Below are 23,597 nucleotides of genomic sequence, written 5' to 3' on the forward strand. Positions count from 1 at the left end.
CTCCCCGGGAGCCGCCCGCGCCGGGCGGGCGCGGGGCCGGGTTCCTGCTCTGCCCGATCGCGGTCCCCAGGGAGGGAGGCGCGGAGCCGGGACCCCGGGGCGTGAACTTCGGGCTCGCAGGCTTCAGGAGCCAGAATCCCGGGTCCCTGGGAGTGGGGTCCAGTAGTCCGAATTTCTCGGTGCTCTAAGTAGGGGATGCTGGGAGCCTCGACTCTTCAGACTCAGATGGGGGCGCTGGGAACTCAAATTCCTGAGTCTCTAGGTAGGGCCGTTAGGGGGGCGGGTTCCGGAGTTCCCCTAACTCTAGGCGCAGGGATCAAATCACCTCGAAGCGGGAGCGCACGGGGTCCCAAACTCCTGGGTCCCCTTGAAATGGGGGACGCTGCAGCCCCAAACAGACTTGTTGGGGGGCTAGAGGTCCGAACCCTAAGTTCTTCCAACTCGAAGGTCTCTTGCACTCGGATTTCTGGGAACCGCTTGAGCGAATTACAGTTCTAGATCCTGAGTTCTTCAGACCGGGGTTCGAGACGCTCGGCCTCCAGGGTCCCACCGGGGCTGATGTGCCGGACTCCTGCCACCTCCAGGAGGGGGCGCTGGCCACCTGAGGGTCCTTTAGCCCGGACGCGGGGGTCTGGACTTCGAGGTCTCTCAAGACGCGGTACAGAAATCCCGGACGTCTGGGTCGAGCGACCCTTCAGTCTCCGGAGTGGGTGGCACCCGGCTCTGGAGGCAGCAGTGGGCGGGGCAGTCGGGTCGCAGCTTTGAGGCGGTGGGCGGTCGCCCGAGGTTTCCCATCCCCCCTGCCGCCGGGGCTCATATCCTGTTCCCGCCCGCAGGGGGGAGGGGCCGCCTTCCGGCCGGCCCGACAGCAAAGGGTTAAGGGCCCACCTCCCTGGCTTCTAAATATTCATGAGGAGGAGAGTCCTCTGGCAGGCCACTGCCCCACATTCCAAGCAGTTCCAGGCCTTTTCCCTTTTACAGCAAGAGCCTGTGAGGCGTGAGAATCCGGAGCTAGTCATCTCCTTTCTCCTATTGGTCAACGAAAGATCCTATTTGCATATCCAATGTAGGGGAGCGCTGGCCAGCGGTCACGTGGGTATGAGTAACTGAAGGACTGAACCGCGGGAGGGTGCGGCTGAAGCTCCAGTGGCGCAATCGGTTAGCGCGCGGTACTTATATAACAGTGCGGGCGGAGCGATGCCGAGGTTGTGAGTTCGATCCTCACCTGGAGCACTGCTTTTTTTTTTCTGCCTTTTAATTTGGTGCATTTTTACTTTTCAATCTATAAACTTATAGTTTATAAAAACTTTATAAGTTTATAGTTTATAAGCAAATCAAAGTACCTACATCACTTAGAAGTAACATTTTCATCTGAATCTTCAGACTCAAACGACTTGTTTGGTGAACACTAGATTGAGTGTTCTGTGTTGTGGGAAGGTGACATTCCCGTTCTGTACAGCAGGGGGCAGTATCACCTCTCATTACATATTCTGAGCATCGAATTGAGTTTCCAAATCTCAGTTTAAGACTTCTGTAGCGATGTAACAGGCTGTGGGTTCTCTGCCAAAAGACTTGGAGGGCATAGGAGGGGAGAAGTAAAAAGAATTAAGATGTGCTATGTATGTGTACCAACTTCCCATGATGAATGTAATCATGTACTGCAAACATGTACTAAAAAATTAAAATACATTTTAAAAGAACCAAGTATATGGCCAGGCATGGTGGCACACACCTGTTTCCCAGCGCTGGGGAGTCTAAGGCAGGAGGATCAGTGTGAATCCGAGGCCACTCTAGGCTACCTAACAAGCCCCTCTCTCAAAAAAAGAGAGAAAGAGAAAGGAAGTGAGGAAGAAAGGAAAGAAAGAAAGAAAAAGATTAAGTGTATTTGTATGTTAGGTGGTAGTTAACGTCGTGAAGAAAGCAGAGCAAGAATTGAGGAGGGGTGGTGTGGGTCTCGGTGTGGTACTCAGGGACAATCTCGTTTGAACAGAGACTTGAAGGAGGGAGTGAGCCAGGGCGACACCAGAGGAGTGCTCCAGGTAGACAGAGGCCAGGGCAAAGGCCCTGTGGCCGAGAAGGGCCGGATACACTGGTGCAGCACCGAGGAAGCCAGTGTGACTACAGCAGACCGGGCATGGGAAGGGCAGCGCCCGGAGCCAGGCCGTGTGAGCCGAGGACTTACCGGTAGGACTCTGACTTGTGATCTGACTCAGGTATGTCCTAACCGGCTTCCCTTGGTAGCCTTTTGGGGAGTGGGGAGAGACTGGGCAGGAGCCCTTGTAGAAATTAGCGAGGGGCTGCGTTGAAGGATCAGTCGGGAAGTGGTACCGGGGTCCTCCGTGGGGGTCACGGCGGGGTTGGAGAGGGTTGTAGAAATATGTGTGTGTAGATGTGTTTTGAGGGGATCAGACAGGACAGCTCTTGGCCTGGGCTGTGGGTTTGAGACAGGAAACACAGGCCTCCCCCGAGTCCCAGGTGTCCGCCCTAAACCCTGGCAGCTGGTGGCAGGTGTCATTTTCTTAGGTGAAGGCGGTTTTTGTTTTGTTTTGGTGCTGGGGATGGAATTCAGCATTTCGCACATATTAACGGGGCTTTACCACTGAGCTGCACCTCCAGCCCAGTGTTTTTGTTGAGGCTTTATTCTTGGAAGAGTCAAGAGAATCTGTTCTGGCTGAAGAAACCGCCTGAAACGTCTGCGTCTGTGGATGTCTAGGTACTGCTTGCTCCCTGCCTTTGAGTCTCTGGGCTTCTGTTTCCCTCTTTTTCTCCTAACTCTTCTATGTACTAGGGCCTGAACCTTTTCCCAAAAGGAGGCAGTTTCCCGGAAGACGAGACCAAAGGTCAGAGTCGGCCAGGGAGCGGGAGCGGGAGAGGAAGGCAGAGGAAGGGGGAAGGGGCAGGAGGCTTGGGGGAGGCTGCAGCGCGAGCGGAGGGGGATGGGTTGGCAGGGAAGGAAAACAGTGGAAAAGAAGAGGAGCTAGGAGCAGAGGGATAAGGACAGGAGGGTGGGAGGCTGGCGGGAAGGGGGTGAGGGGTAATGGGGAAGGCAGGGAGCGAGGGACGGGGTGAAAGGAGGAAGTGGGGGGAGGGGAAGACAAGGGAGGAGCGAGGGGGAAGCGGAGGGAGGAGGGGAAGAGAGGGTCGCGGAGGGGCGGGGCGCGGGGCTGACGCGGGGCGGCTTCCGGGCGCGGCCCCCCTGCCCGCGGCCCCACTTCTCTTGCCTTCTATGGTCCGAGGACGCGGCGCCGCCCCGCCCAGAGGCGCGGTCCTACCTACGCAGTGCGGCCGCGAGAGGCCCCGAGTTCCCAGGGCCCGGGAAAACCCGGATCCCGCAATTGCGAGCTCCCGGATCCCGACCTGCTGCGGGGCCCCGGGGGCCTCCGCGAGCGTCCAGATTCGAGGTCGCCACCGGCACAACCCCAGTTCAGAGAACCGAGGTTCTAGACTCTGAGATTTTAACAACCTCTCTATCCCATAATCCCGGAACTCTGGGAGGCTGAAACAGGAGGATCCCAAGTTCAAACCCTGTCAATTTAGTGACTGAGGACACTTTGTCTCAAAAGAAAATGCAACTTTGTCGCTCAGTGCGAAGGCCCTGGGGTCAACCCTCCAGTACCAGAAAAAAAAGCTCTTCTCCTTCAAAAGTCTGCCCCCTAACTCGGGAGTCCGGACACTCGGGGTGCTGCTCCCCCACCGCCTCACCCCTGCAACCCCGCCGCCCCCGCCCGCGCTGGGCTCGTGCTCCGGCACATTCCGTCCTCCCCACGCCGCCCGCCCGCCTTGGTCTCGTGGGGACGGAAACATCCCGTCCCCGCCCGCCCGCGAAGCCGGGTCAAGGAGCCCGCCGGCGGCAAAGCGCCGCCCCTCGCGACCACGAACTGGCTCTCCCGGTTCCTACCGGCTGGCCTCACCTGGCCCCTCCCTCTCAGGTGAACGGCCGGGCCGGTGACGTCACTTCCTGCCAGGTAAGCTCCGCAGTGGGGCCAGTCCTGCCAGGGTTTGGAGGTCAGTCCTCTTCCCAGTTTCTAAAAATGTCGCAGTCCTCCCAGTTTTCTCCCTGCCCCTAGGCCTCGAAAAACTCGGAATGCCACTTTTACACGCCTATTCTTTATTTAACAATTTTAAAAACAAAAATAATTTTCGAGGTAACAATATATATTAATATTATAGTAACTTACAATAATTATACCATTGTTTCTAATATTACAAAAAGAAGAAAAATTACAAGGGAAGCAGACGACCTAATATATATAAATACTATAAAATCTTATTAGAATAAATAAAGTCGTCATAAATAAAGGGCCCACTGTTCGGGGTTGGGACTTGGCAATGGCTTTGGCTACTTGCTTGTGGAGGGAAATTTGAGCACCAGGATTCTCCCTCGGGGGAGGCTCCAATCGCCAGACACTGCAAATGCAGGTCCAGGGAACACTGGGAGGGGGCCTATTATTCACAGCACGTAAGATTCCAGGAGACAGAATTGGACATGGGGGGAGAGCTCACTGGCCCCTCAAACATGCTACATCTTAACATCTCAGAAAGGACTCCACCCCGACACCAGGAACACTGACTGGACTTGCACACTGGGGGCCTGCCCCGGCGCGGCATCGGGCGAGTGGGTTAATGCGTTTTGGAATGTGGGGGGAGGGCCACGCGAGTACATCAGGCGTCCTCCAGGTCCCCACAAGTGTCTCCCCCTGCAGACCCAGCTGATCTGTACTAGGGGGACACTTGTCACTCAGAAACAGAGATGCGATTGAAGATGGGGAGCCGCCGTGGGGCTGAAGGGGGCTGGGCTGTGAAGACCCCGGCCTCGAAGACAGGTGAGTCGGATCCCCCCAGGCTGCTGCCGCTGCTGGCGTATTCATCGGGGTCGGATCCCAGGGAGTGTGCGGAGGGGCTGCGAGCCAGACCCCAGACGCTGGCAGGAGTGGCTCTTCGGCAAGAGGGGCAGCAGTTTGGGGTGGGTTCCTTCCGGGTCACGGGGGCCCCCGGCGCCGCGGAGAAGGCCGAGGGTGAAAGCAGAAAGTCAGGTGGGGGTGGGGAGCTGGAGGGCGAAAAGGAACAGGAGGACAGGGAAGGGCCCGTGAGACTCAGACCCGGTGGCGGCGGCGAGGTGCGGCGGCCGGAGGGCAGGCCCGAGAAGCTGACGCTCTGGCGCAGCACGTGCGGAGGGTGGCCGGGGGCCGCCAGGTCCTCACTGGGATTGTGGATGAAGTGACAGCGCGAGCCGTAGGGGCAGCGGCCCTGGAGGTAGAACTTGTGGCAGAGTTCCGTCTTGTACTTGGGGTGGCGATTGGCCTGGCGCAGCTCACTCAAGCCGTGGGCAAACTGGCACTTCGCCCCGTAGCGGCAGCGCCCACTCTCGGAGAAGGTCCGACAGAGCTCAGTCTTGTAGCGAGAAGAGGCGGGCGAGGTCGTCGTGGGTGAGGTGGGTGAGGGCGACAGCTCAGGGCCAGGGCGGGGAGCCAGGGGCGCAAAGCCAGGGGGTGGGGGCACCCAGCCACAGCTTCGGCCCTCCACGAGGCTGGTGGAGCGGCCAGTCAGGCGGGAGGTGACCCCAGAGGAGCCAGAGCTGGCTGCGTTCAGGCTCCAGACCCCCGAAGACTCAGTTCCTCCGTGGTCCGGTGACAAGTCCGGGCTCAGCGACAGGAGGCTCTGCGGGAAAGGGTTTGGTAAGGACACCAGAAACGCCCTGCCCCAGCTGCAGGGCACTTCAAGAGCCTGCCAGTCCGGTTTGTGGGCTCCAGACCTGGGCCCCACCCGATCCCTGAAACCTGTGGATTCTCCAGGGACCCAGATCTGGAAGTACTCAAGTTTATCCACAGCTGAAGCCAATCCGCAGGAACCCAGAAATCCGAGCTTGCACGGATGGATCCTGAGGGGACCCTAACGCCAGAGCCCCTACTGTGCCCCTACTGTTCCCCAATTTTGACCCTCAGGGCCTTCCCGGATACAACCGGGCAACCAGGAATCGGGTTGTAGTTTCACAACCTCAAGCGCTCAGAGCTCCTGAGTTTTAGACTTGCCCCAGAACTGGGGCTAGGGCGTGGGGACATCACCCGGCCTCCCCGGACTCTTGAGACTTCAACCCCAGGAACGCCTCCGCGCAAAACCGCAGCCTCAGCAACTCCGGGTGAGCCAGGTGTGCGGCCACTTCCTCTTCCAGAAAACCGAAGTTTGAGAAAAGTGCGCCAGCTTGCCCCGCTCCAGGGGCCGCCCCACCCGGGTTCAGGCCGAGACGCGGGAATTGCAGGCTCCGTTTTCACCCCGAGAAGAATCAGTCTGGCCCGAGGGGAGGACGGGGAGCGTCTCGGGCTGGAGTCTAAGGCGCTGGAGAATGCGGGCGTCAGGCACAGCGGGCGGAGACCTACCTCGTAGATGGCGCTGAGATCCATGGCGGCGCGGGGGGCCAGGAGCGGCGGGCCTAGAGTCGGGGTGCTGAAGTCAGGCTGCGGCTTGCCCGCCGAATCCTCCTCTTATAGGGCCGGGAGGGGGCGGGGCCGGCGGGGCGGGGCCACGGGCGCTTCCCGGACGCGCGGCCCAGCCGGCCTCCAGCCAGTCCCCTTCCGCCCGCCCCCGGCTGGGATGCGAGCAGCCGGTAGGGAGTGGGCTGGGGGCCTTTGCCCAGTTTTGGAGGTTAGACTTTGATTGGCGGAGAGAACTGGGGCAAAGGTAGGGGCAGGACTGCAGGGGCAATTGACTAGGGCGCAGGCCGAGAGGGCGCAAGTGAGAGATAAACTGGAAGAAACCGAGATAAGGGGAGAGGCAGAGAGAAAATTACAGAGACGCAGAGAGAGACGGACACGGAGAGGGAGAGGCGTGAGAACAGGAGGGGCGGAGACAGGTGACAGTCCGAGAGACGAATTCTGAGGGAGAAGCGGGGCTAGAGCGTTACTGAAGAACAGGAGGAAAAGACTGAGAAATACCTGCAGACTCGGAAATCCGCAAGGGCAGAAGGCTAGGCTGGAGACCACCAGGCCCGGGAGGGTATGCTCTTCAGAGGTCTCAGCTGGACCCAATCAGGAGGCCCTCCCTGTCCCTCTTTTAGGGGTTGTGTGGGGTTGGGTACCTAGCAAGGCTGGAAAGGGGGCTCCTTTCCCAAACTGGGCCACCGTAATAGCCCTATGCTGGTAATAGCTCTTCAGATTTCTTTGGGGTGGGCATTGTTTGCAAGCCCCTCTAAGATCAAGTTATCGTGTTACTCTCCTAGTTTCAGATAGTGAATGACAGCAGTCCTCTACCAGTCCTTTTTTATTTTTATTTTTTTGTCTTTTTGAGACAGGATCTCGCTATGCAGTTCAGGCTGACCTTGAGCTCACTTTGTAGCCCAGGCTGGCCTCTTACTTGCAACGATCCTCCTGCCTCAGCCTCCCGAGTGCTGGGATTACAGGCGTGCGCCACCATGCCCGGCTACCAGTCCTTTTTTAAAGGAGAGTGATTGAGACAGTTTCTGTACGTAGCCCAGGCTGGCCTGGAATTCAAGATCGTCCTGCCTCAGCCTCCTGAAAGCTAGAATTACAGATGTGTGCCACACCCGGCTGCATCTGCGTTAAGAGGTTTAACCTCAAAAACCTCAAGATTTGAAAGGTAGAGGTCTTTTCTTGTGGGGGACTGTCTGGATCAAAAATTATTTTGCATGGCATCTTACAGTGGGAGTGTGCCTTGCCCAGGCTAAATTTTCGAGGATCGTTTCCCACATTGGCAAGTCTTTTAGTTGCTTTGAGTGAAAACTAATATCCTGGAAAAAAGGGGGCATGGTGATGCACCCTTATAATTCCAGCACTCATCTGTAATCTCAGCAATTGAGAGGGTGAGGCGGAAGTATCGCCGCGAGTTCGAGACCATCCTGGAATATTTAGCAGGACCCTATCTCAAAAAACCAAATAAAAAACAGAAGCCAAATGTGGCACATGATTGTAATCTGTATGCTTTGGAGGCTGAGACAGGAGGATCTCCTGTAGTTTGAGGCCAGCCTGAACTACATAGCAAGATAAGACCCTGCCTCAAACAAACAAACACCAAACAAAAACACAGTATCAGGGAGGAAAAATTGTTTTCTTAAGGTCTTGGTGGGCTGGCTGCCGTCACTAAAAGTATGGGTTAGAAATTATTGCCGTAGAGCACCATTACAATGATGGGAAGTTCATTCTTGCACGCTGGCTTGTATTGTGGCGGGGAGATTCTGCTGGCTCTAGGCCGACCTGCCTCCTCCGAGCACGGGGAGTGAGGGGAATCCCTGATGTGGCGCTTTCTGGGGCCAAGGGGCCTTCCTGGGCCGGTCCCGTGAGCTGGGCGGGCCGCGGCGGCTTGGCACGGTTGCGGCCTCCCGCTCGCCCGTGACTCACTCGAAAGGGGCGGGGGAGGGGGGGCTTCCTGGAAGCCGTGACGAGGAGACTCGGCCCGGACGCCCGGGTTCCTCTCCTGTAACCAGGGCTCCTGTCTGCTGTAAACAAAGCCTCGAAGACAGCAGGGAAAGCGGGGAGGGGCCCCGGGATCCGCCTCCCGCCGGACACCCTGTGTCATTCTCGGGACCAAACGGGAGAGGGGGGCAGCTGGGAGCTGGGTACAATCCAGGAGGAGATTCCAGTTTCGATTCCCTGGAGACGCAGCCTTTCCCATCCCTGAGTCAGCCTGGCCCCCTCCCCTCTGCTGAATCATCGGGACGTGAGGCTCGACGCCTGGGACGGGATCACTCCTCAAGGGCCTGGGGGTGCTCAGCGTGTGGAACGACCGCTCCCCCCGACCGCCACCACCCTAGCCGGACGAGGGGCTCAGGAGGAGGCGTCGGCCCCTCCTCCTCGAACACCCGCGTCTCCTTCACCCTGGGGTCCAGACCCCAGCCCCTCGACCCCTCCCTCGAGGCGATCAGGGTCCCCCCTCCCCCGCCCCGGGCCGGGAGGAAGTTTTTGGCGGGACTCCTCCCCGCTCCTCACGTAGCCAGCGGGAAAATCCAGGGCTCCGGCGGTAGCCGGGAATCCCCTCTGGAGTGACGGTGGGGAGGGTCTGGCCGGGGGTCCCCGGCGCGACGCGCACAAGCCAGGTCCCCCGAGGGCGGGTGGGGGTGGGGGGAGGGAAAGGGGCGGAAACCAGAGAAGCTAAAAATACCGCCAGCGCTTCCGGCCTGGGGGGAGGAGAACGGAGAGCAGAGTTTCCAGAAAAACAAGCGGGGACGGGAAACGCGGGGGTGTGAGAGCCGGGGCCAGCGGGGGCCTTGTGCTCGCGGCACGTGTGCCCGGCGTGTGCGCGCCTGGCGTGATCGCCAGGGCGACCGCGGGTGTGGCCGAGGGTCCGGCTGGGCGCCCAGGGCGTGCGACTGCCGGGCACAGTGCGCCACTTGTGTGACGAGTGTGCGCCCCGCGTCGGGGCGTGGAGCTGGGGAAGCAAGTGTGGGACACGAGTGTACCTGCGCCTCGTTTCCCGTGTGAGGGCCGTGCGCCTGCCATCTCACAGGACAGGGCTGTACCGGGTGAATAAGTGTGTGAAGCCACCTGTGTTTGGCTCTGTCACGTGCGCTGTAACCGCCTCGTGTCTGCTGCAGCTGGCTCAGAGGGAGCATTCATGGGTCCCGGGACATACCCGCTGCACACCTGGTGCCGTCCTGAACCACTGTGGCATCTGGAGTGACCCAGCGAGTGTAACTGCACACAGGCACCCCCCGGGGAGGGACTGACTGCCGGCGTGACTGAGGTCGGTACATACAGGACCTGGCGCTGAGGGTCAGGACCCCGGTGATTGGCTGTAGCTGTCTTCATCTCTGTCCGGGTTTTTTCGTGGGTGACTCTTGAGACTGCATGTGCATGAGAAATGTCAGCGGTGTCTGGATGCGGTTCCTCTGCGGCCCAGCTACGAGGCAGTGAAACCGGTGAACTTTGGTGCCTGACGTCGACAGCGCTGTGATGGGAGGGCGGCTGGCGCGCACCCTGCCCAGCGTCACGCTCGACTGTCTGCCTCTGCGGACAGAGCAAGCGTACGCACACGCACCTGAGGGGCCAGGCGTCCCAGCCATTCTTATCTGTCCCCAGCCCATGCTTCTGCACCGAGGGCAGGGCTGAGTCAGCCCCTGATGAACAAAGTGCGATGGGGTGAGAGATAGCAAGTTAAGTGCTGGTTAGAGGGCTGTTTGTGTCTTCGCAAGGTACGGTTGCTCCCTTTGTCGTGTTTGTGGAACTGTCCATGGCATGGGGTCCCTGGGGACACCATGTAGCTAGCTAGGCAGTCCCTGCTGGGGGTGGGGCTGGTGTGGCCCCCTCCTGTGTTTGTCCGCAGGGGTGGCAACAGCTTCCCTGGAGTGTTTGTGTAACAGGGTATACAACCTCCCTTGAGATGAACAGTCTGGCAGAAGCCAAGTCCTCATCTCTCCAGGACGTGGCTGGGCTTCCTGTCCTAATCCCGCACCCTGGTGTGGCCTAAGCCTCCTGTTAGTGCAGGGCCTTTGCACTGCAGTTCCCTTTCCCCAGAGTGCTTTTGCCCTGGATGTCCATAGACTTACTCCCCGTGTCTCAGGTCTGCTCAGTCACCTCAATGAGGCCTTCCCTGACCTGTCCACTTTTTTTTTTTTTGCAACAGGGTCTCATTTTTTTGGCCAGGGTGTTCTCAAATTCCTGGGCTGTGCCTGTCATCCTGCCTCCAGAGTGCAGGTGGGCCACTGCACCCAGATCTTAATTGTTTGTGGAACTGTCCATGGCATGGGGTCCCTGGGGACACCATGTAGCTGGTGTCCCAGCCACGTCCTGGAGAGATGAGGACTTGGCTTCTGCCAGACTGTTCATCTCAAGGGAGGTTGTATACCCTGTTACACAAACACTCCAGGGAAGCTGTTGCCACCCCTGCGGACAAACACAGGAGGGGGCCACACCAGCCCCAGTAGAACTGCAGGTGGGCCACTGCACCCAGATCTTAATTGTTCTGTGTGCTGAGACTCAAACCCATGCTAAGTGCATGCTTCACCACTGAGTTACACCCAGCCCCCATTTTAAAATCACATCATCAGTTTAAAAAATAACACATGTAACATCTATGGTATGTAACATCATTATAGGCCATAAGGAATGCTCATGAAACCACTATACAATGAAAGTTCTCAAACTTTTAATGTCGCTCAATAAACCATTCTCAGTATGCAAATCTGTGTGTGTGTGTGTGTGTGTGGTGTGTTTTGGTAGTGCTAGGAAGTGAAAACAGGGGCTCTGCAGGCTATGCTTGTGCTCTACCATTAAGCCACCTGTATTTCTCACATTAGACTTATTCCCAAAGACCATTGTGTGTATTATTATAAATCTCTCGCACTTCTGATTTCACTTCTCTGCTGCTTCTGGGAACTTCTGTCTTCTACCTCGTGTTCCTTTATTACACAGTCACTGGGTACAGTTCCAGGAGTGCAGGGCATCAGTGTTTGTTGAATGAATACAGCTTCCTGGTGCCCATCTTTTACCATGCGGCTGTTGAATGCGCATTCATCACTCTACTGCCCACTGTGTCTCCCCAGGTATGGTTTTAAGAGGTTGGGCCTTGTGCCCTGGGTGTTCGGATGTTTTGCCTGCACTTGTGTATGACGTTGTCACACTGACATCACCCCGCAGGGCCAGCTGTACCTGTCTTCTTGCATATGTGCCCATGGACGACACGTCTCTGTGAGTACATGTGGTGCGTCCCCACCCTGGAAACTGGTGGGCTTTGCTGGTGAGACGGGAGGAACATTTTCAGTTGTATGCAAGGTCTTCCATCTTGCTAGGTAGAAATGTGACTTTGTTAATGGAGATGAGCCTCATAACAAGACGTGTGCAGGAGCCTGGGTGGCAAAGACTAGCTGGTCAGGTTTATGTGTCAACCTGGCAGGGTCACAATCCCAGTAATTCAATCAAACACTAATCTAAGTGTTGCTGTGAAAGCACTTTTTAGATGTGATCAAAGTCCGTAATTAGTTGACTTTAGGTTAAGAAAGACTGTCCCAGATAATCTGGGGGCTGGGTAGGGAACTGATACACCCAGAGAAAGTGACACCAGATTCCAGTGTCCCTGAAGACATCCCACCTTGGGCCAGTGCATCTGCAGCTCTTCCCTATGCTGTGGTGTCTCAAGGGCGGGGGATTCCTGGGATGGACGAAGGCGCACACACAGGAGACATGCACACAGCTGGCTGCTTTCCAGTTTCCCAGGGTAGGGACTCAAACTCTGGATGAATCACACAGGTCTCCATGGTTCAGGGGTTTCCCTGCAGACAGGAGGACGAGAACAGAAGCCCCCTGGGTGGTCACATGGGAACCAGGGCATTGAAGGTGTTGGGTGGGGCCGTTCTCAGACCAGGCTGAGTCATTTGGGCTGTTCACACCCTAACCAACAGCTGGGCCTGGGCTGCTCCCTCTGTTCCGCCCAGCACTTGCCCAGGCCTGACGGCCACTCTGAGCTTCCCACCTTCTTAGGGAAGCGTTGGGGAGCCTGGTGGAGCACTCCGACCCCAAAGCCCCCTGCCCAGGGCCTGCTTCCCGGAGCTCTGTTCTTCCCCAAGACTGATGATTCACCCCTGCCCGGGCCTTTTCACTTCTCCTTTGGGGCTAAAAATACAGGGACCCAGGCGTCCATCTGGGCCAGGCTGCCCGCAGATTGCACAATGCCCTGCACTGGAGTTCCGCTGACGCAGGGCCTGGGGACGGTGGGGGCTGGCTGCTCCCCAGTCAGGGAGGCTGAGGTCAGGGCCTAGACCCCTCTACTTCTCCTTTCCATGCCTAGGACCTTGGGGCTGGGATGACATGGAGAGCTGGGGGACTCTGGGTTCAGCTGTGACCCTTGAAAACGAAGCCCCTGACTCTAGCCCCCGTAATTCAGGGGTTCTGGCTCCTTCTATAGGCTGAGTCCTGTTCAGAGTTGGAAGGCACAAGACAGCAAAAGAAATGCTAGACAGGGAGCCACAGGCCCAGAGCAGAGACTGAGACAAAAGAGTTAGGACCAAGAGCCTTATACAGTAGTGCACGGCTATAATCCCAGCACTTGGGAGGCTGAGGCAGGAGGATGGTAAATTCAAGACCAGTCTGAGCAGTTTAGCAAGACCCTGTCTCAAAATAAAAAATTTAATGCAAGGGCCAGGCATATTGCTGAGTGGCACAGTGCCTGCCTGGCAAGCTTGAGGTTCTGAGTTCAATTCCTGGTACAAAAAAAAAAAAAGGAAAAAAAAAAGAAAAATTTAATTAAAGGGCTGTAACTCAACATGAAGGAAAAAAAGTTTGAGGCTATCTAGGTTATATGTCACTTTTTTTGGTCTTTTTTTTAAGGCAGGGTTTTACTATGCAGTTCAGGCTGGCCTTGAACTCATGGCGATCCTTTTGCCTCAGGTTACAGGCGTGCGTGTCCACACCTGGCAATGTGTCACTGTTCAAAACAAGACAACAGGGGCTGGGGATTTAGCTCAGCGGCACAGCGCCTGCCTGGCAAGTGCAAGGTCGTGAGTTCGATTCCCGGTACCAAAACCAAAACAAAACCAAACAACAAAAAAAGAGAAAAAAGAGGAAGAGAGAGAAAGGGAAGAGACAGAGGAAGAGACAGAAAAAGTAGACTACCCCCAGGGGGGGGCAGACTCAAAAGGAGTGGGGGCAGGCAGGGTGCCAGCAGGGTGCCACACCCAGTCCCGGCCGGGGTAGGGCTCTTACAACAAAGGTTGTCAGGGGTCAAAGTTCGCAAGTCTACCCTAGCCTAGGAAGGGAAGGCGGGGAGAAGTGCGGAGGGGCGGTGGCACAAAAGGTCCCACCCAGCACATTCCCTGCCGGCCTCTGCTGCCCTCTGCTGGCTGCAGCTGCAGGGTTCCGATGAGAGAATAGAAATGAGATCACAGCGCTTTAGTTTAAACCACACTTCATTCACCCTAACCCCACCCTCATTGCCAAGCCACCTCACAGGGTGCCCCCAGGGCCAGTAGCTGGCGTGGGCGTCTTGCCTGTGACCTTGTTGGCACACTCCAGCAGGGCGGTGTGAATGTCCTTGGCACAGGCTATCTGGGCTTTGATGACAGCCAGGTACTGTGGGTATGGCAGGCTGTCAGGCTGCACGGCATCAGGCTTGGTGGCTGTGGGCACTAACGTTGGAGAGTGCTTGGCACTGTCACAGCTCTGTGACAGGCACTCGTGCGCCAGGCGCTGTGGACAGACAGGCAAGGGTGCAGCATCAGCCTCACTCCGGGTGCACACAGCGCCCCCATGACCACCCTGGGGCAGCTTGCTTGGCCTGGTGACCCCCAAAGTCTTGGGAGTTACAGCCTAGCCCTGCCAGTCATGGGCTGGGTGACCTGGGGCATGTGGCTCTTCGTAAGCCTCAGTTTCCTTGTTTGGAAAATTAGTTTAATAACTTCCTCGCCCTGCCTCATGCGGTGAGAACAGTGAAACAGGGATATGCGATACAGGTGCGGGTCCTGGCACGCGGTTTTAAGCAGTAACTGATGAACGTTAGCTACTATTACCTGTCCTAACCTGAGGCTTGGCAGTGCCTCCCAGGCGGCACCCATCCCGATTTTCTCCCCAACTTCTCTGGCTACTCCTTCTAGGTACTTCCTACTCTACCAAAGACCTCTGCGGCAGTTCCTAGGCTCTGCTTTGTCTTACTTGTCCTGCCCTCCCAGGGCTGTCACACCCGCACACATCACTCACACTTCTACCTCTGAAACGATGGTGCCCACATCGCTGTCCCTAGCCTGACACTCCCACCCCCTCATACTCTTCCCCAAACTGCTCCTTCTCTCGGGGCCTCTTCTCAGGAAGATCCTACCATTCCAGTTACAGCCCGTGCCTCAGCCTGGAAACTCCTCCCTAAATAGCCCATCAGTCCTGAGGCCTATGGAAGCCTCCAGGGTCCCATCTGTCCTTTCCCTTTTCTACACAGCCCTTCCCTGGCTGCCTCTTGGGTGCCCACCTCGTTTCAACCGTTCTTACACATCCTTCCTTTGACAATGAGCGGCAGATTACTAAAAGCAAATGGGCATGCATGTAATCCCAGCACTTGGGAGGCTGAAGCAGGCGGATTACTCTGAGTTCCAGACCAGGCTGGGCTACAAAGTGAGCTCAAGGCCAGCCTAAACTGCATAGTGAGACCCTGTCTCAAAAGACAAAAACCCCAAATGGGTCCATTTTCTCCCTTGCTTAAAATTTTCTATGGGTCCCCAGGGCCCTCAGGGTTATATTCAAAATCCAAGCCCCACATAGTGAATTCAAGGCCATACTTCTGTACTACATAACAAGACTGTGTCTCAAAAAAAAAAAAAGCAAAACAAAATAAAATCCAACATGCCCCATTCCTACATCTCAGCCAGATTTAATTTCCTGATTTTTTTTTTTGAGACAGGGTCTTGCTGTATAGCTCAGGTTGGCTTTAAACTCATGGAAATCCTCCTGCCTCAGCCTCCCAAGTGCTGGGATTACAGGTGTGTACCACCACACCGGGCAATCTGCCGACATTTCTAAAGGGATTTTAAAGCAGAAGCTATTCTCTATGGATAAACACTTTTCTCCCACTAACAGCTTCTCAAACTGCCTTTTCTTTATTTGTTTGGGTTTTTTTTGGTACTAGGAATTAAACTCAGGACCTTGCACTTGCCAGGCAGGCACTTAGGCCATTGAGCTATATCCCCGTCCCTGCCTTTTCTTTAATACCTGGTTCAGAGACATTATGCCTAAGATTACAGTATGTATTTCCCACACATGGTCTTGCAGTTTTTCCTGAAATTCCACTTTCCAAAGGAGGAACCCAAGTAGTCTATCTGATTTGAGGCTCTTAGTCATATCTGCTTCTCAACTCCTGTCTCTCTTCCGTTCTTTGCTCTAGTTTTCCTTAATGTGCTTCTTCAAAGTTGCCTTTCCGGAGCCACTCTCTCCTTCCACCTGGGCTCCCTGGCCATTCCCTGTCCTGGCTCTGATCCCCTGCCTGTACTCCTTCTTCTGGCCTGAACTTCTCTCATCAGCCCTGACCACTCTGAGCTGTCCCTGTTTGGGGTTATATTTGTTATTCTATGGAATTGGCATTAGTTGAAGAATAATCTGGCCCAGAAGGGTTTTTTTTTTTTTTTTTTTTGGTCTTTTTTGAGACAGGGTCTCGCTATGCAGTTCAGGCTGGCCTTGAGCTCACTTTGTAGCCCAAGCTGATCTTGAACTCCCAAAGATCCTCCTGCCTCCGCCTCCTCAGTGATGGGATTACAGGCATGCACCACCACGCCTAGCCAGAAGAGGTTGAGTGAGTGTGCTAAGTGAGGGTTTTGAAGATCCTGGAGACTAAAGCAGGAGCTGCGGTCACCCAATGTCCAGAATACCCCTTACCAGGCAGAGCTCCAGCTGGTCACAGAGGGCATAGAACTCTTCCAGGCACTTGTCAAAGCGCTGTATGGGTCCATCGCTGCTCTTCCTACAATCCAGGAGAAAAGGGTGATTGAGGAATGGATCCTCAAACTCTGGGACACCACTGTCTACTCAACCATTCATCAGGAAACCAGGCACCAGGCCCCAGGAGATCAGAGGCAGGGCTTGAAAACAGGAGGGGCGGGGCACTGAGGGAACACTATCTAAGGCTGGAAGATAGGATATCATGGGAAAATGGGCTGTACTCACTGTCCGTTATCAATGTTAGTGTTCTGAATCAAGTTCTGGGCTGCAACTTTCATCAAGGTCTATTATAAAAAAAAAAGGCAAAGGAGATGGAGAAACAGAAGGAAATATAGTGTCTTTGGTAGAACAATACTGTTCTTTGAAATCCACCCAATCTCAGACCTCCTCTTCATTCGGCACCTCCCCTCGTGACAGTCCATAACGATGCTCATTTCCATTCCTTTTTTTTTTTTTTTTTTTGAGACAGAGTCTCGCTGTGCAGTTCAGGCTGGCCTCGAACTCACGGCTATTGCTGGGATTACAGTTCATTTCCATTCCTGTAGCAATCTCCCTTTTATTTTCCCACGGGCCTGGCCTCACCCCGGGTTCCCACCAGTAACTTCCGGATATAGCCTTCATCCCTAATTACGCGCAGAATCTCCGTACAGGCCAGTACTTTCTCCCAGTTTTAACGACAAAAGCCCGGTTTCTCACTTAAACCGCATCCCACTAGTCCCACCTCAAAGAGCTTCGCTTTGGCCTCACAAAAAAGAACAAGTTTTACTCTTCCTCCCCCGCCTACGTTTTTTTTTTTTTTTTTGTGTTAAGTTCTCGCTATGCAGTTCAGCCTGGCCTTGAGCTCACTCTGTAGCCCAGGCTGGTCTGGGGCTCGCAACGACCCTCCCTCGCCTCCCGAGTGCTGGGATTACAGCCGTGCGCCACCATGCCCGGTTGATTCTCTTAAATAGCCCCTGGGCAGGCGGCCTTGGAGTCAGACCACCAAGTCGCGCTAGCCCCTTCCGTGAAGCTCCAGGCCAATCACCTGCAGACTCTCTTTCAGCTGCGGGATGAGCATCTTATAGCGCTGTACAGGGTCGAAGTCCTGTTGCTGTTGTTGCAGAAGCCCGCTCTGGGTAGGTCCCACCAATTGTGCCGGCGGTTGCTGCTGCTGTTGGGGACCCGGGCCACCAGTCGAACCCGGACCTGACACCCCAGCAGCTGAGGAAGCCGCTGAAGCCTGCTGCTGGGATGCAGCCATTTTCCTCTCTTAGAGCGCCGGAAGTGCGTCACAAGTGCGTCCGTCTCGGTTTCTTTGCTTCTTCAGCCGTAGGGCCTGTTTGCTGGTTAGCTCTGCCTCCAGAGGATTCAATAAGCCCCACCCTCCCTCACTCTCGAATACGACGTCCGGACCGCAACATCTTTTCACCAATCAGAAGAGGCCTTTCCTGCCTCGCTCCGCCCTCACCCAACAGCTGGCCAATCCGTGTGTGGTTTTGCTCCGGACTCTATTTCCCGAAGGCCTTGCGGAGTGAAGCGACAGGCCCGGGTCCTCAGCTTCTGGGCGACCGTTGGTGGAGGTGGAACTGCGAGTCCGTCCTCGGATTTGCCTGCGCGTTTATGTGAGTTGGTCCCGGAGCTGTTCCAGCCACCTCACTTCGTCCCAACCCCGGCTGAGAGCAGCGCCGACCCGAACCCTGCCTCGGAGCAGGCGTTCACTGAAGTTGGCACGCCCCTCGGTGTCTGCCCGCGGCGCAGCGAGGACTCGGTCCGCACCCCCGTCGCTTCCGCGCTATGGCGCCCACCATCCAGACCCAGGCCCAGCGGGAGGAGGGCCACAGGTAGGTGCCACGCCACCTGGCTTTACTGCTTTCCCCCGGTGTGTATCTGGGTTTCGGCAGGGCGGGGTACCGAGGGTGAGGTGTCCGCTTACAGCGCTGCGGGCCCGCAGGTGTGCCCGTGACGTCAGGAGCGCGCACCTTTGACAGGCGGCGGCTTCTTTCTGGGAGCGGGTGGTGCCCCCTCCTCTCTTGCTATCGAGTTCTGGGATGACATCGTTAGAAACTTCAAAAATGAGCTTGCACTTAGGTCTCTCCAGTCAGCTTTTGGAGACCCTTCTCCCAAAAGCATCTTGAGTACATAGTTCTTTATTAAAAGCACTGGACGACGTTCCTTCCCAGAGGGCTTGAGCACTTGAATTCATTCATTAAAGCATTTGGGGACACTTCCTCCAAAAGGAAATGGAATATCAGATATCTCCATTAAGGCACTCGAAGCACCACTTCTCTGTCCAGCTTTTAGGCATGCAGAAGCCTCTTTCACTTCTGTGTCAGTCCTGTTCTTTCCATCATGCTATCAGTATCTCTCTTCCTCACCAGGCCCAATTCCCACCGGACTCTGCCTGAGAGGTGAGTGCCACTTGCTTTCTGAGGAGGGACAGGGGAGGGGTCTGGGAGTAGAGGTGAGGAAGGAGGAACCCAGTTTTGACCTACTGTTTTACTAGGTCTGGAGTGGTCTGCCGTGTCAAGTACTGCAATAGTCTGCCTGACATCCCCTTCGACCCTAAGTTCATCACCTACCCCTTTGATCAGAACAGGTAAGACCACGATCGGGGATGGGGAAACTACTCAGAAATAGGAGTTCCTTGGGGCTTAGCACAGTACCTTTCCAGGACATAATGCCAGGTGCTCAATAAATATGAATGAATGGGGACGGTGATTCACACCTGCAGTCCCACTACTCAGGAGGTGGAGGCAGGAGGAGTGCAGATTTTAGGTCAGCCTGTGCAAGTTAGCTAGCCTGCCTCAAAACACGAAGAAGGGTGAGGATGTAGCTTAGTGGTAGAGTGCTTGCCAAGAATGTGTGAGGCCGTAGATTCAATCCCCTGTACTGCAAAAACAAAACCTAGAGCTGGATGTAGTGTCACACACTTAAAATCCTTGCACTCTAGGAGGCTGAGACAGGAGGATCAAAAGTTGGAGCCCAGGCTGGCAACTTAGTGAGTTAGCAAGACTTTGTCTCAAACCTGGGGGAGGAATGTACCTCAGTGCAGAGTCATTGGGTTCAACCTCCTGTACCACAACACCTGCTCTCAATAAGCAGTACCCAGGTCTCCTCCCACTGGACAGCCAGCCTGACTCCAACATAGGAACACTCCGCACTCCATTCTGAGCTCCTCCCAAGAGAAACTTATCTTCTGGGAAGCAGGGATATGAGGGATGAAGTTGGAATCCAGAAACCAAATGTAGTGTATTTCCTCACGCAGGTTTGTCCAGTACAAAGCAACTTCTTTGGAGAAACAGCACAAACATGACCTCCTGACTGAGCCAGACCTGGGGGTCACTATTGACCTCATCAACCCTGACACCTACCGCATTGACCCCAATGGTGTGTGGGGAGATGGTGGGGGGGCGTCTTTGACCCCAGCAGTGTGTAGGGTGAGTGGAAGGTCTGTGCTAGGCCAGCATAGTCCAGGCCTGGGCCTCCCTCACAGTCCTCCTGCCCCCTTGCTCTCTAGTTCTCCTGGATCCAGCTGATGAGAAGCTTTTGGAAGAGGAGATTCAGGCCCCTACCAGCTCTAAGAGGTGAGACGGTCCCAAGTGGGTAGAGGACTCTGCAAGTGGGAGGACATCCTGTGTGGAACCTTGAGGTGCCTGATCTCCTACCCTAGGTCCCAGCAGCATGCGAAGGTGGTGCCATGGATGCGTAAGACCGAGTACATCTCTACCGAGTTCAATCGTTATGGCATTTCTAATGAGAAGCCTGAGGTCAAGTAAGCTGCTGACAGGAAGGGAGGGAAGGTGAAGATTTCAGGTCTGTCCAGTGGCCCCTAAAAAAAAGTCTTTTTATCCCTAGGATTGGGGTTTCTGTGAAGCAACAGTTCACTGAGGAGGAAATATATAAAGATAGGGATAGCCAGATCACAGCCATTGAGAAGACTTTTGAAGATGCCCAGAAATCGGTAATTGACAGGCTGGGATAGGGAGAAGCAATGCAGACAGAGGTGTGGATCAGCTCTTCCTCATTCCTCTCAATTCTGTCCCTCCACCCTCCAGATCTCCCAGCACTACAGCAAGCCCCGAGTGACACCAGTGGAGGTCATGCCTGTCTTCCCAGACTTTAAGGTGATGGCCTAGGGTGGGAGGTGGAGGGACAGCCTCCCTCGGCTGCCTGTGGCAGACTAACCCCCGTGCTTTCCTTCCTGCCAGATGTGGATCAACCCATGCGCTCAGGTCATCTTTGACTCAGACCCAGCACCCAAGGACACAAGTGGTGCAGCTGCCCTAGAGATGATGTCTCAGGCCATGATCAGGTCAGTGGCCCTGCTGCCCATCTTGGCCTGTTCCTTGTTATCCCATTGCCCTCACCCATTAGTCTCCCTTCTTTACCTAACTAGGGGCATGATGGATGAAGAAGGAAACCAGTTTGTGGCCTATTTCTTGCCTGTGGAAGAGACACTAAAAAAACGAAAGCGAGACCAAGAGGAGGAGATGGACTATGCACCTGATGATGTGTTCGTGGGTTGGGTTAGGTTTGAGGGATTGAGAAGTGTTTTCCCCCTTCTCCTCCTCAGGGACAAAATATGGCTGACCTTGTGTTTTCATCCTCAGGTATGACTACAAGATTGCTCGGGAATACAACTGGAATGTGAAGAACAAGGCTAGCAAGGGCTATGAGGAGAACTACTTCTTCATTTTCCGAGAGGGTGATGGGGTGTACTACAATGAGTTGGAGACCAGGTACTCAGCACACTCCTGATTAGCTTGCCTCTCTGCTTCAAACCCTGGTTCAAGGCAGGCAGGGTGGCACATGCCTGTAATCCTGGCAGGTAGAGGTAGGATTGTGAGTTCAAGGCAAGCCTACGCAATTTAAGTGGGACCCTGTCTCAAAAGAGGGGAGCTGTGCATGGTGGTGCACACCTCTAATCCCAGCACTCGGGAGGCTGAGGCAGGAGGATCGTTGCAGGTTCGAGGCCAGTCTGAACTGCACAGTATGACCCTATCTCAAAAGGACAAAAAACAAAACAAAAACATAAAAACAAAAACCACCACAAAAAGCAAAGTGAGTTCAAGGCCAGCCTGAACTGCAGAGCGAGACCTTGTCTCCAAAAAAAAAAAAAAAAAAAAAAAAGTGTTCATGGTGTTTGGAGTGTATAGTTCAGTGGTAGCGTAAGGCTGAGTTTAATCCCTGGCACCAAATAGAAGTCATCAGGTATGCTAGAGGCCTTTAGAGCTTTTGTGTAATATGTAGGATGGACAGCCACCTTTTCCATAATACTAGCATATACATCTATGTATGTATGTATATTTGCACTGAGGGGTGGTGCCGGAATTTGAACCAAGGGCCTTGGCACTGAGCTACATCCCTATCCCTTTTGAAACAGGGTTCTAAGTTGCCCAGGCTGGACTTAAAACTTTCTGCCCTGCCTCAGCCTCCAAGTGCTGCGATTACAGGCGTGAGCCACCTGCGTAACATAAATGAAACACCTGACATCCAAGTTCAAAAACATGGCCCTAGATGGGCATGGTGGCACACACCTGTAGGGCCACACTTTGGGAGGTTGAGGCAGGAGAATCGCTGTGAGTTTGAGGCCAGTCTGGGCTACATAGTGAGTTGAAGGCCGTACATAGCAAGACTGACTCAAAAAACCAAACAGAAACCAAGAACATGACCCTAAAACTCTCTGCAGGCTCAAAGTTAATTGCTTAGCTAGAGCTCTGGGTGTAAGGGTTGGAGCAGAGATCCAAAATTCTCATCCCATAGCCAGACAAGAAATGTGACAAGCAGCAGAGAATTGGTTGACTCTGGGTGACCTGGACCTGTTGGCTGTAACTTCCAAGGAGCACCACACCCTATTTCAGCCCACTGTTGTGTTAGGGGCAGAAAAGTTCTGTTCCCCGGGGGACAGAAGTTGCTGTTTCTCAAAAGCCAGAAATCCGGATTTGGTATCTCCGACTTCTTAAGTGTTGGTTGATAACTAATTTATACACATGTGACATATCTAACACATATCTACACCATATATTTGTAAAAGTAATCTTTCCCCGGGTGTGCTCTGGGCCAGCCACTGGTGGGGAATCAAGTAAGACCAGACCCCCTCACAGGGGAGGCTTTTGACTTTTTTTTGAATTGTTCCTCCAATGGGAATCTCAGGTGAAAGATTTATACGATCTGAAGAGAAACCAGAGTGGAGGGGTCTTTAACTGCACCTTCCACCCTTCTTTTGCAACTTGTCCTCTATAGGGTCCGTCTTAGTAAGCGCCGGGCCAAGGCTGGGGTTCAGTCAGGTACCAACGCCCTCCTTGTGGTCAAACACCGAGACATGAACGAGAAGGAATTAGAAGCCCAGGTAACAAGCATTGCTGGCCGAGGGCCCCAACAGGAGGGTGGTAGTGGGTGAGGACAGAGGCCTGGCATCATACCCTCCCCCTTCCAATCCTACTTCTGCTTCTAGGAGGCACGCAAGGCTCAGCTGGAAAACCACGAACCCGAGGAGGAAGAAGAGGAGGAGATGGAGACCGAAGACAAAGAAGCTGGGGGCTCAGGTAAAGAGGGGACAGGCCGGAGCCCTGGGAGCCCTGGGAGCCCCGGGAGGGTGAGAAACTGGCCTTGACCTTTCCCTCCTCCCTCACAGATGAGGAACACGAGAAGGGCAGCAGCAGCGAGAAAGAAGGCAGTGAGGATGAGCGCTCTGGCAGTGAGAGTGACCGGGAGGAGGGTGACAGGGACGAGGCAAGTGACAAGAGTGGCAGCGGAGAAGATGAGAGCAGTGAGGACGAGGCCCGGGCTGCCCGAGACAAAGAGGAGATCTTTGGTAGTGATGCTGACTCGGAGGACGATGCTGACTCTGATGATGAGGACAGAGGACAGGCCCGTGGTGGCAGTGACAATGATTCGGACAGCGGCAGTGATGGGGGTGGCCAGCGGAGCCGCAGCCGCAGCCGGAGTCGGAGCCGCAGCGCCAGCCCCTTCCCCAGTGGCAGTGAGCACTCAGCCCAGGAGGATGGCAGTGAAGCCGCGGCTACTGAGTCCAGTGAGGCCGACAGCGACAGTGACTGAGCCTTGGGGCTTTTGAAGAGGGCTGGAGTGACACCATTCTTAGAGCAGGGAGGCACTTTTCTAGTGGTCTCTTTGTGAGCCCTTCACTTGGTTGATTCCCCAACCCTTCAACCTTCGCTGTTAATAAAGCCAACCTCTTGATTTCCTTCCCAGTGCCTCTGGTCTCATTTCACCCAGCCCCCCCACACCCAACTCCAGATGCTC

The 23,597-nt window shown here is 55.1% G+C and overlaps 5 protein-coding genes and 1 non-coding gene across 6 annotated transcripts in view; 2 read left to right on the forward strand and 4 right to left on the reverse strand.

Moving 5' to 3' along the window:
• Plekhg2 (pleckstrin homology domain containing, family G (with RhoGef domain) member 2) overlaps window positions 1–822 on the reverse strand; it is an 11,219-nt gene extending 10,397 nt beyond the window's left edge. Inside the window, 1 exon segment of the mRNA XM_013522376.1 lies at window positions 326–822. The gene's annotated coding sequence lies outside the window, so the exon portion shown is untranslated.
• Window positions 1–4,608, reverse strand: part of LOC106150199 (translation initiation factor IF-2-like) — a gene marked incomplete in the record, with an annotated part of 5,311 nt that extends 703 nt beyond the window's left edge. Inside the window, 5 exon segments of the mRNA XM_013522284.1 lie at window positions 1–213; window positions 517–723; window positions 3,170–3,496; window positions 3,703–3,958; window positions 4,572–4,608. Coding sequence (XP_013377738.1) covers window positions 1–213; window positions 517–723; window positions 3,170–3,496; window positions 3,703–3,958; window positions 4,572–4,608 — 1,040 coding nt within the window.
• Trnai-uau lies at window positions 1,141–1,233 on the forward strand. Its single transcript is given in 2 exon segments — window positions 1,141–1,178; window positions 1,198–1,233. It is a non-coding gene; the product is annotated as a tRNA-Ile (tRNA).
• On the reverse strand, window positions 4,086–6,482 carry Zfp36 (ZFP36 ring finger protein). The gene is made up of 2 exons (XM_005399773.2): window positions 6,375–6,482; window positions 4,086–5,658 (listed from the first exon to the last, which is right to left on the reverse strand). Exons 1-2 carry the CDS (start codon window positions 6,396–6,398, stop codon window positions 4,735–4,737), a joined length of 948 nt encoding a protein of 315 aa, XP_005399830.1. The 5' UTR covers window positions 6,399–6,482; the 3' UTR covers window positions 4,086–4,734.
• A 7,346-nt stretch (window positions 6,483–13,828) lies between these two features.
• Med29 (mediator complex subunit 29) lies at window positions 13,829–17,628 on the reverse strand. The gene is made up of 4 exons (XM_005399774.2): window positions 17,380–17,628; window positions 16,581–16,639; window positions 16,293–16,377; window positions 13,829–14,126 (listed from the first exon to the last, which is right to left on the reverse strand). The coding sequence occupies exons 1-4, from the start codon at window positions 17,593–17,595 to the stop codon at window positions 13,884–13,886; spliced, it is 603 nt and encodes a 200-aa protein (XP_005399831.1). The 5' UTR covers window positions 17,596–17,628; the 3' UTR covers window positions 13,829–13,883.
• A 190-nt stretch (window positions 17,629–17,818) lies between these two features.
• On the forward strand, window positions 17,819–23,542 carry Paf1 (PAF1 homolog, Paf1/RNA polymerase II complex component). The gene is made up of 14 exons (XM_005399775.2): window positions 17,819–18,175; window positions 18,713–18,742; window positions 18,838–18,930; window positions 19,600–19,721; window positions 19,852–19,918; window positions 20,005–20,106; window positions 20,190–20,295; window positions 20,390–20,458; window positions 20,543–20,646; window positions 20,731–20,847; window positions 20,945–21,073; window positions 22,578–22,683; window positions 22,789–22,879; window positions 22,969–23,542. The coding sequence occupies exons 1-14, from the start codon at window positions 18,129–18,131 to the stop codon at window positions 23,391–23,393; spliced, it is 1,608 nt and encodes a 535-aa protein (XP_005399832.1). The 5' UTR covers window positions 17,819–18,128; the 3' UTR covers window positions 23,394–23,542.
• The last annotated feature ends 55 nt before the right edge of the window (window positions 23,543–23,597 follow it).

This window comes from Chinchilla lanigera, unplaced genomic scaffold (assembly GCF_000276665.1).
Source record: "Chinchilla lanigera isolate Chin_1 unplaced genomic scaffold, ChiLan1.0 scaffold00067, whole genome shotgun sequence".
Classification (NCBI taxonomy): Eukaryota; Metazoa; Chordata; class Mammalia; order Rodentia; family Chinchillidae; genus Chinchilla; species Chinchilla lanigera.

Excerpts from the sequence above, each read along its gene's own strand:
- Zfp36 (XM_005399773.2), bottom strand. The coding sequence starts at position 6,398 with ATGGATCTCAGCGCCATCTACGAG. Across the intron at positions 5,659-6,374 it reads ATCTCAGCGCCATCTACGAG|AGCCTCCTGTCGCTGAGCCC; the intron begins GTAGGTCTCCGC and ends CCTTTCCCGCAG.
- Med29 (XM_005399774.2), bottom strand. The coding sequence starts at position 17,595 with ATGGCTGCATCCCAGCAGCAGGCTTCAGCGGCTTCCTCAGCTGCTGGG. Across the intron at positions 16,640-17,379 it reads AGCTGAAAGAGAGTCTGCAG|ACCTTGATGAAAGTTGCAGC; the intron begins GTGATTGGCCTG and ends TTTTTATAATAG. Across the intron at positions 16,378-16,580 it reads ACTAACATTGATAACGGACA|GAAGAGCAGCGATGGACCCA; the intron begins GTGAGTACAGCC and ends CCTGGATTGTAG.
- Paf1 (XM_005399775.2), top strand. The coding sequence starts at position 18,129 with ATGGCGCCCACCATCCAGACCCAGGCCCAGCGGGAGGAGGGCCACAG. Across the intron at positions 18,931-19,599 it reads TACCCCTTTGATCAGAACAG|GTTTGTCCAGTACAAAGCAA; the intron begins GTAAGACCACGA and ends TTCCTCACGCAG. Across the intron at positions 20,459-20,542 it reads CTGTCTTCCCAGACTTTAAG|ATGTGGATCAACCCATGCGC; the intron begins GTGATGGCCTAG and ends CCTTCCTGCCAG.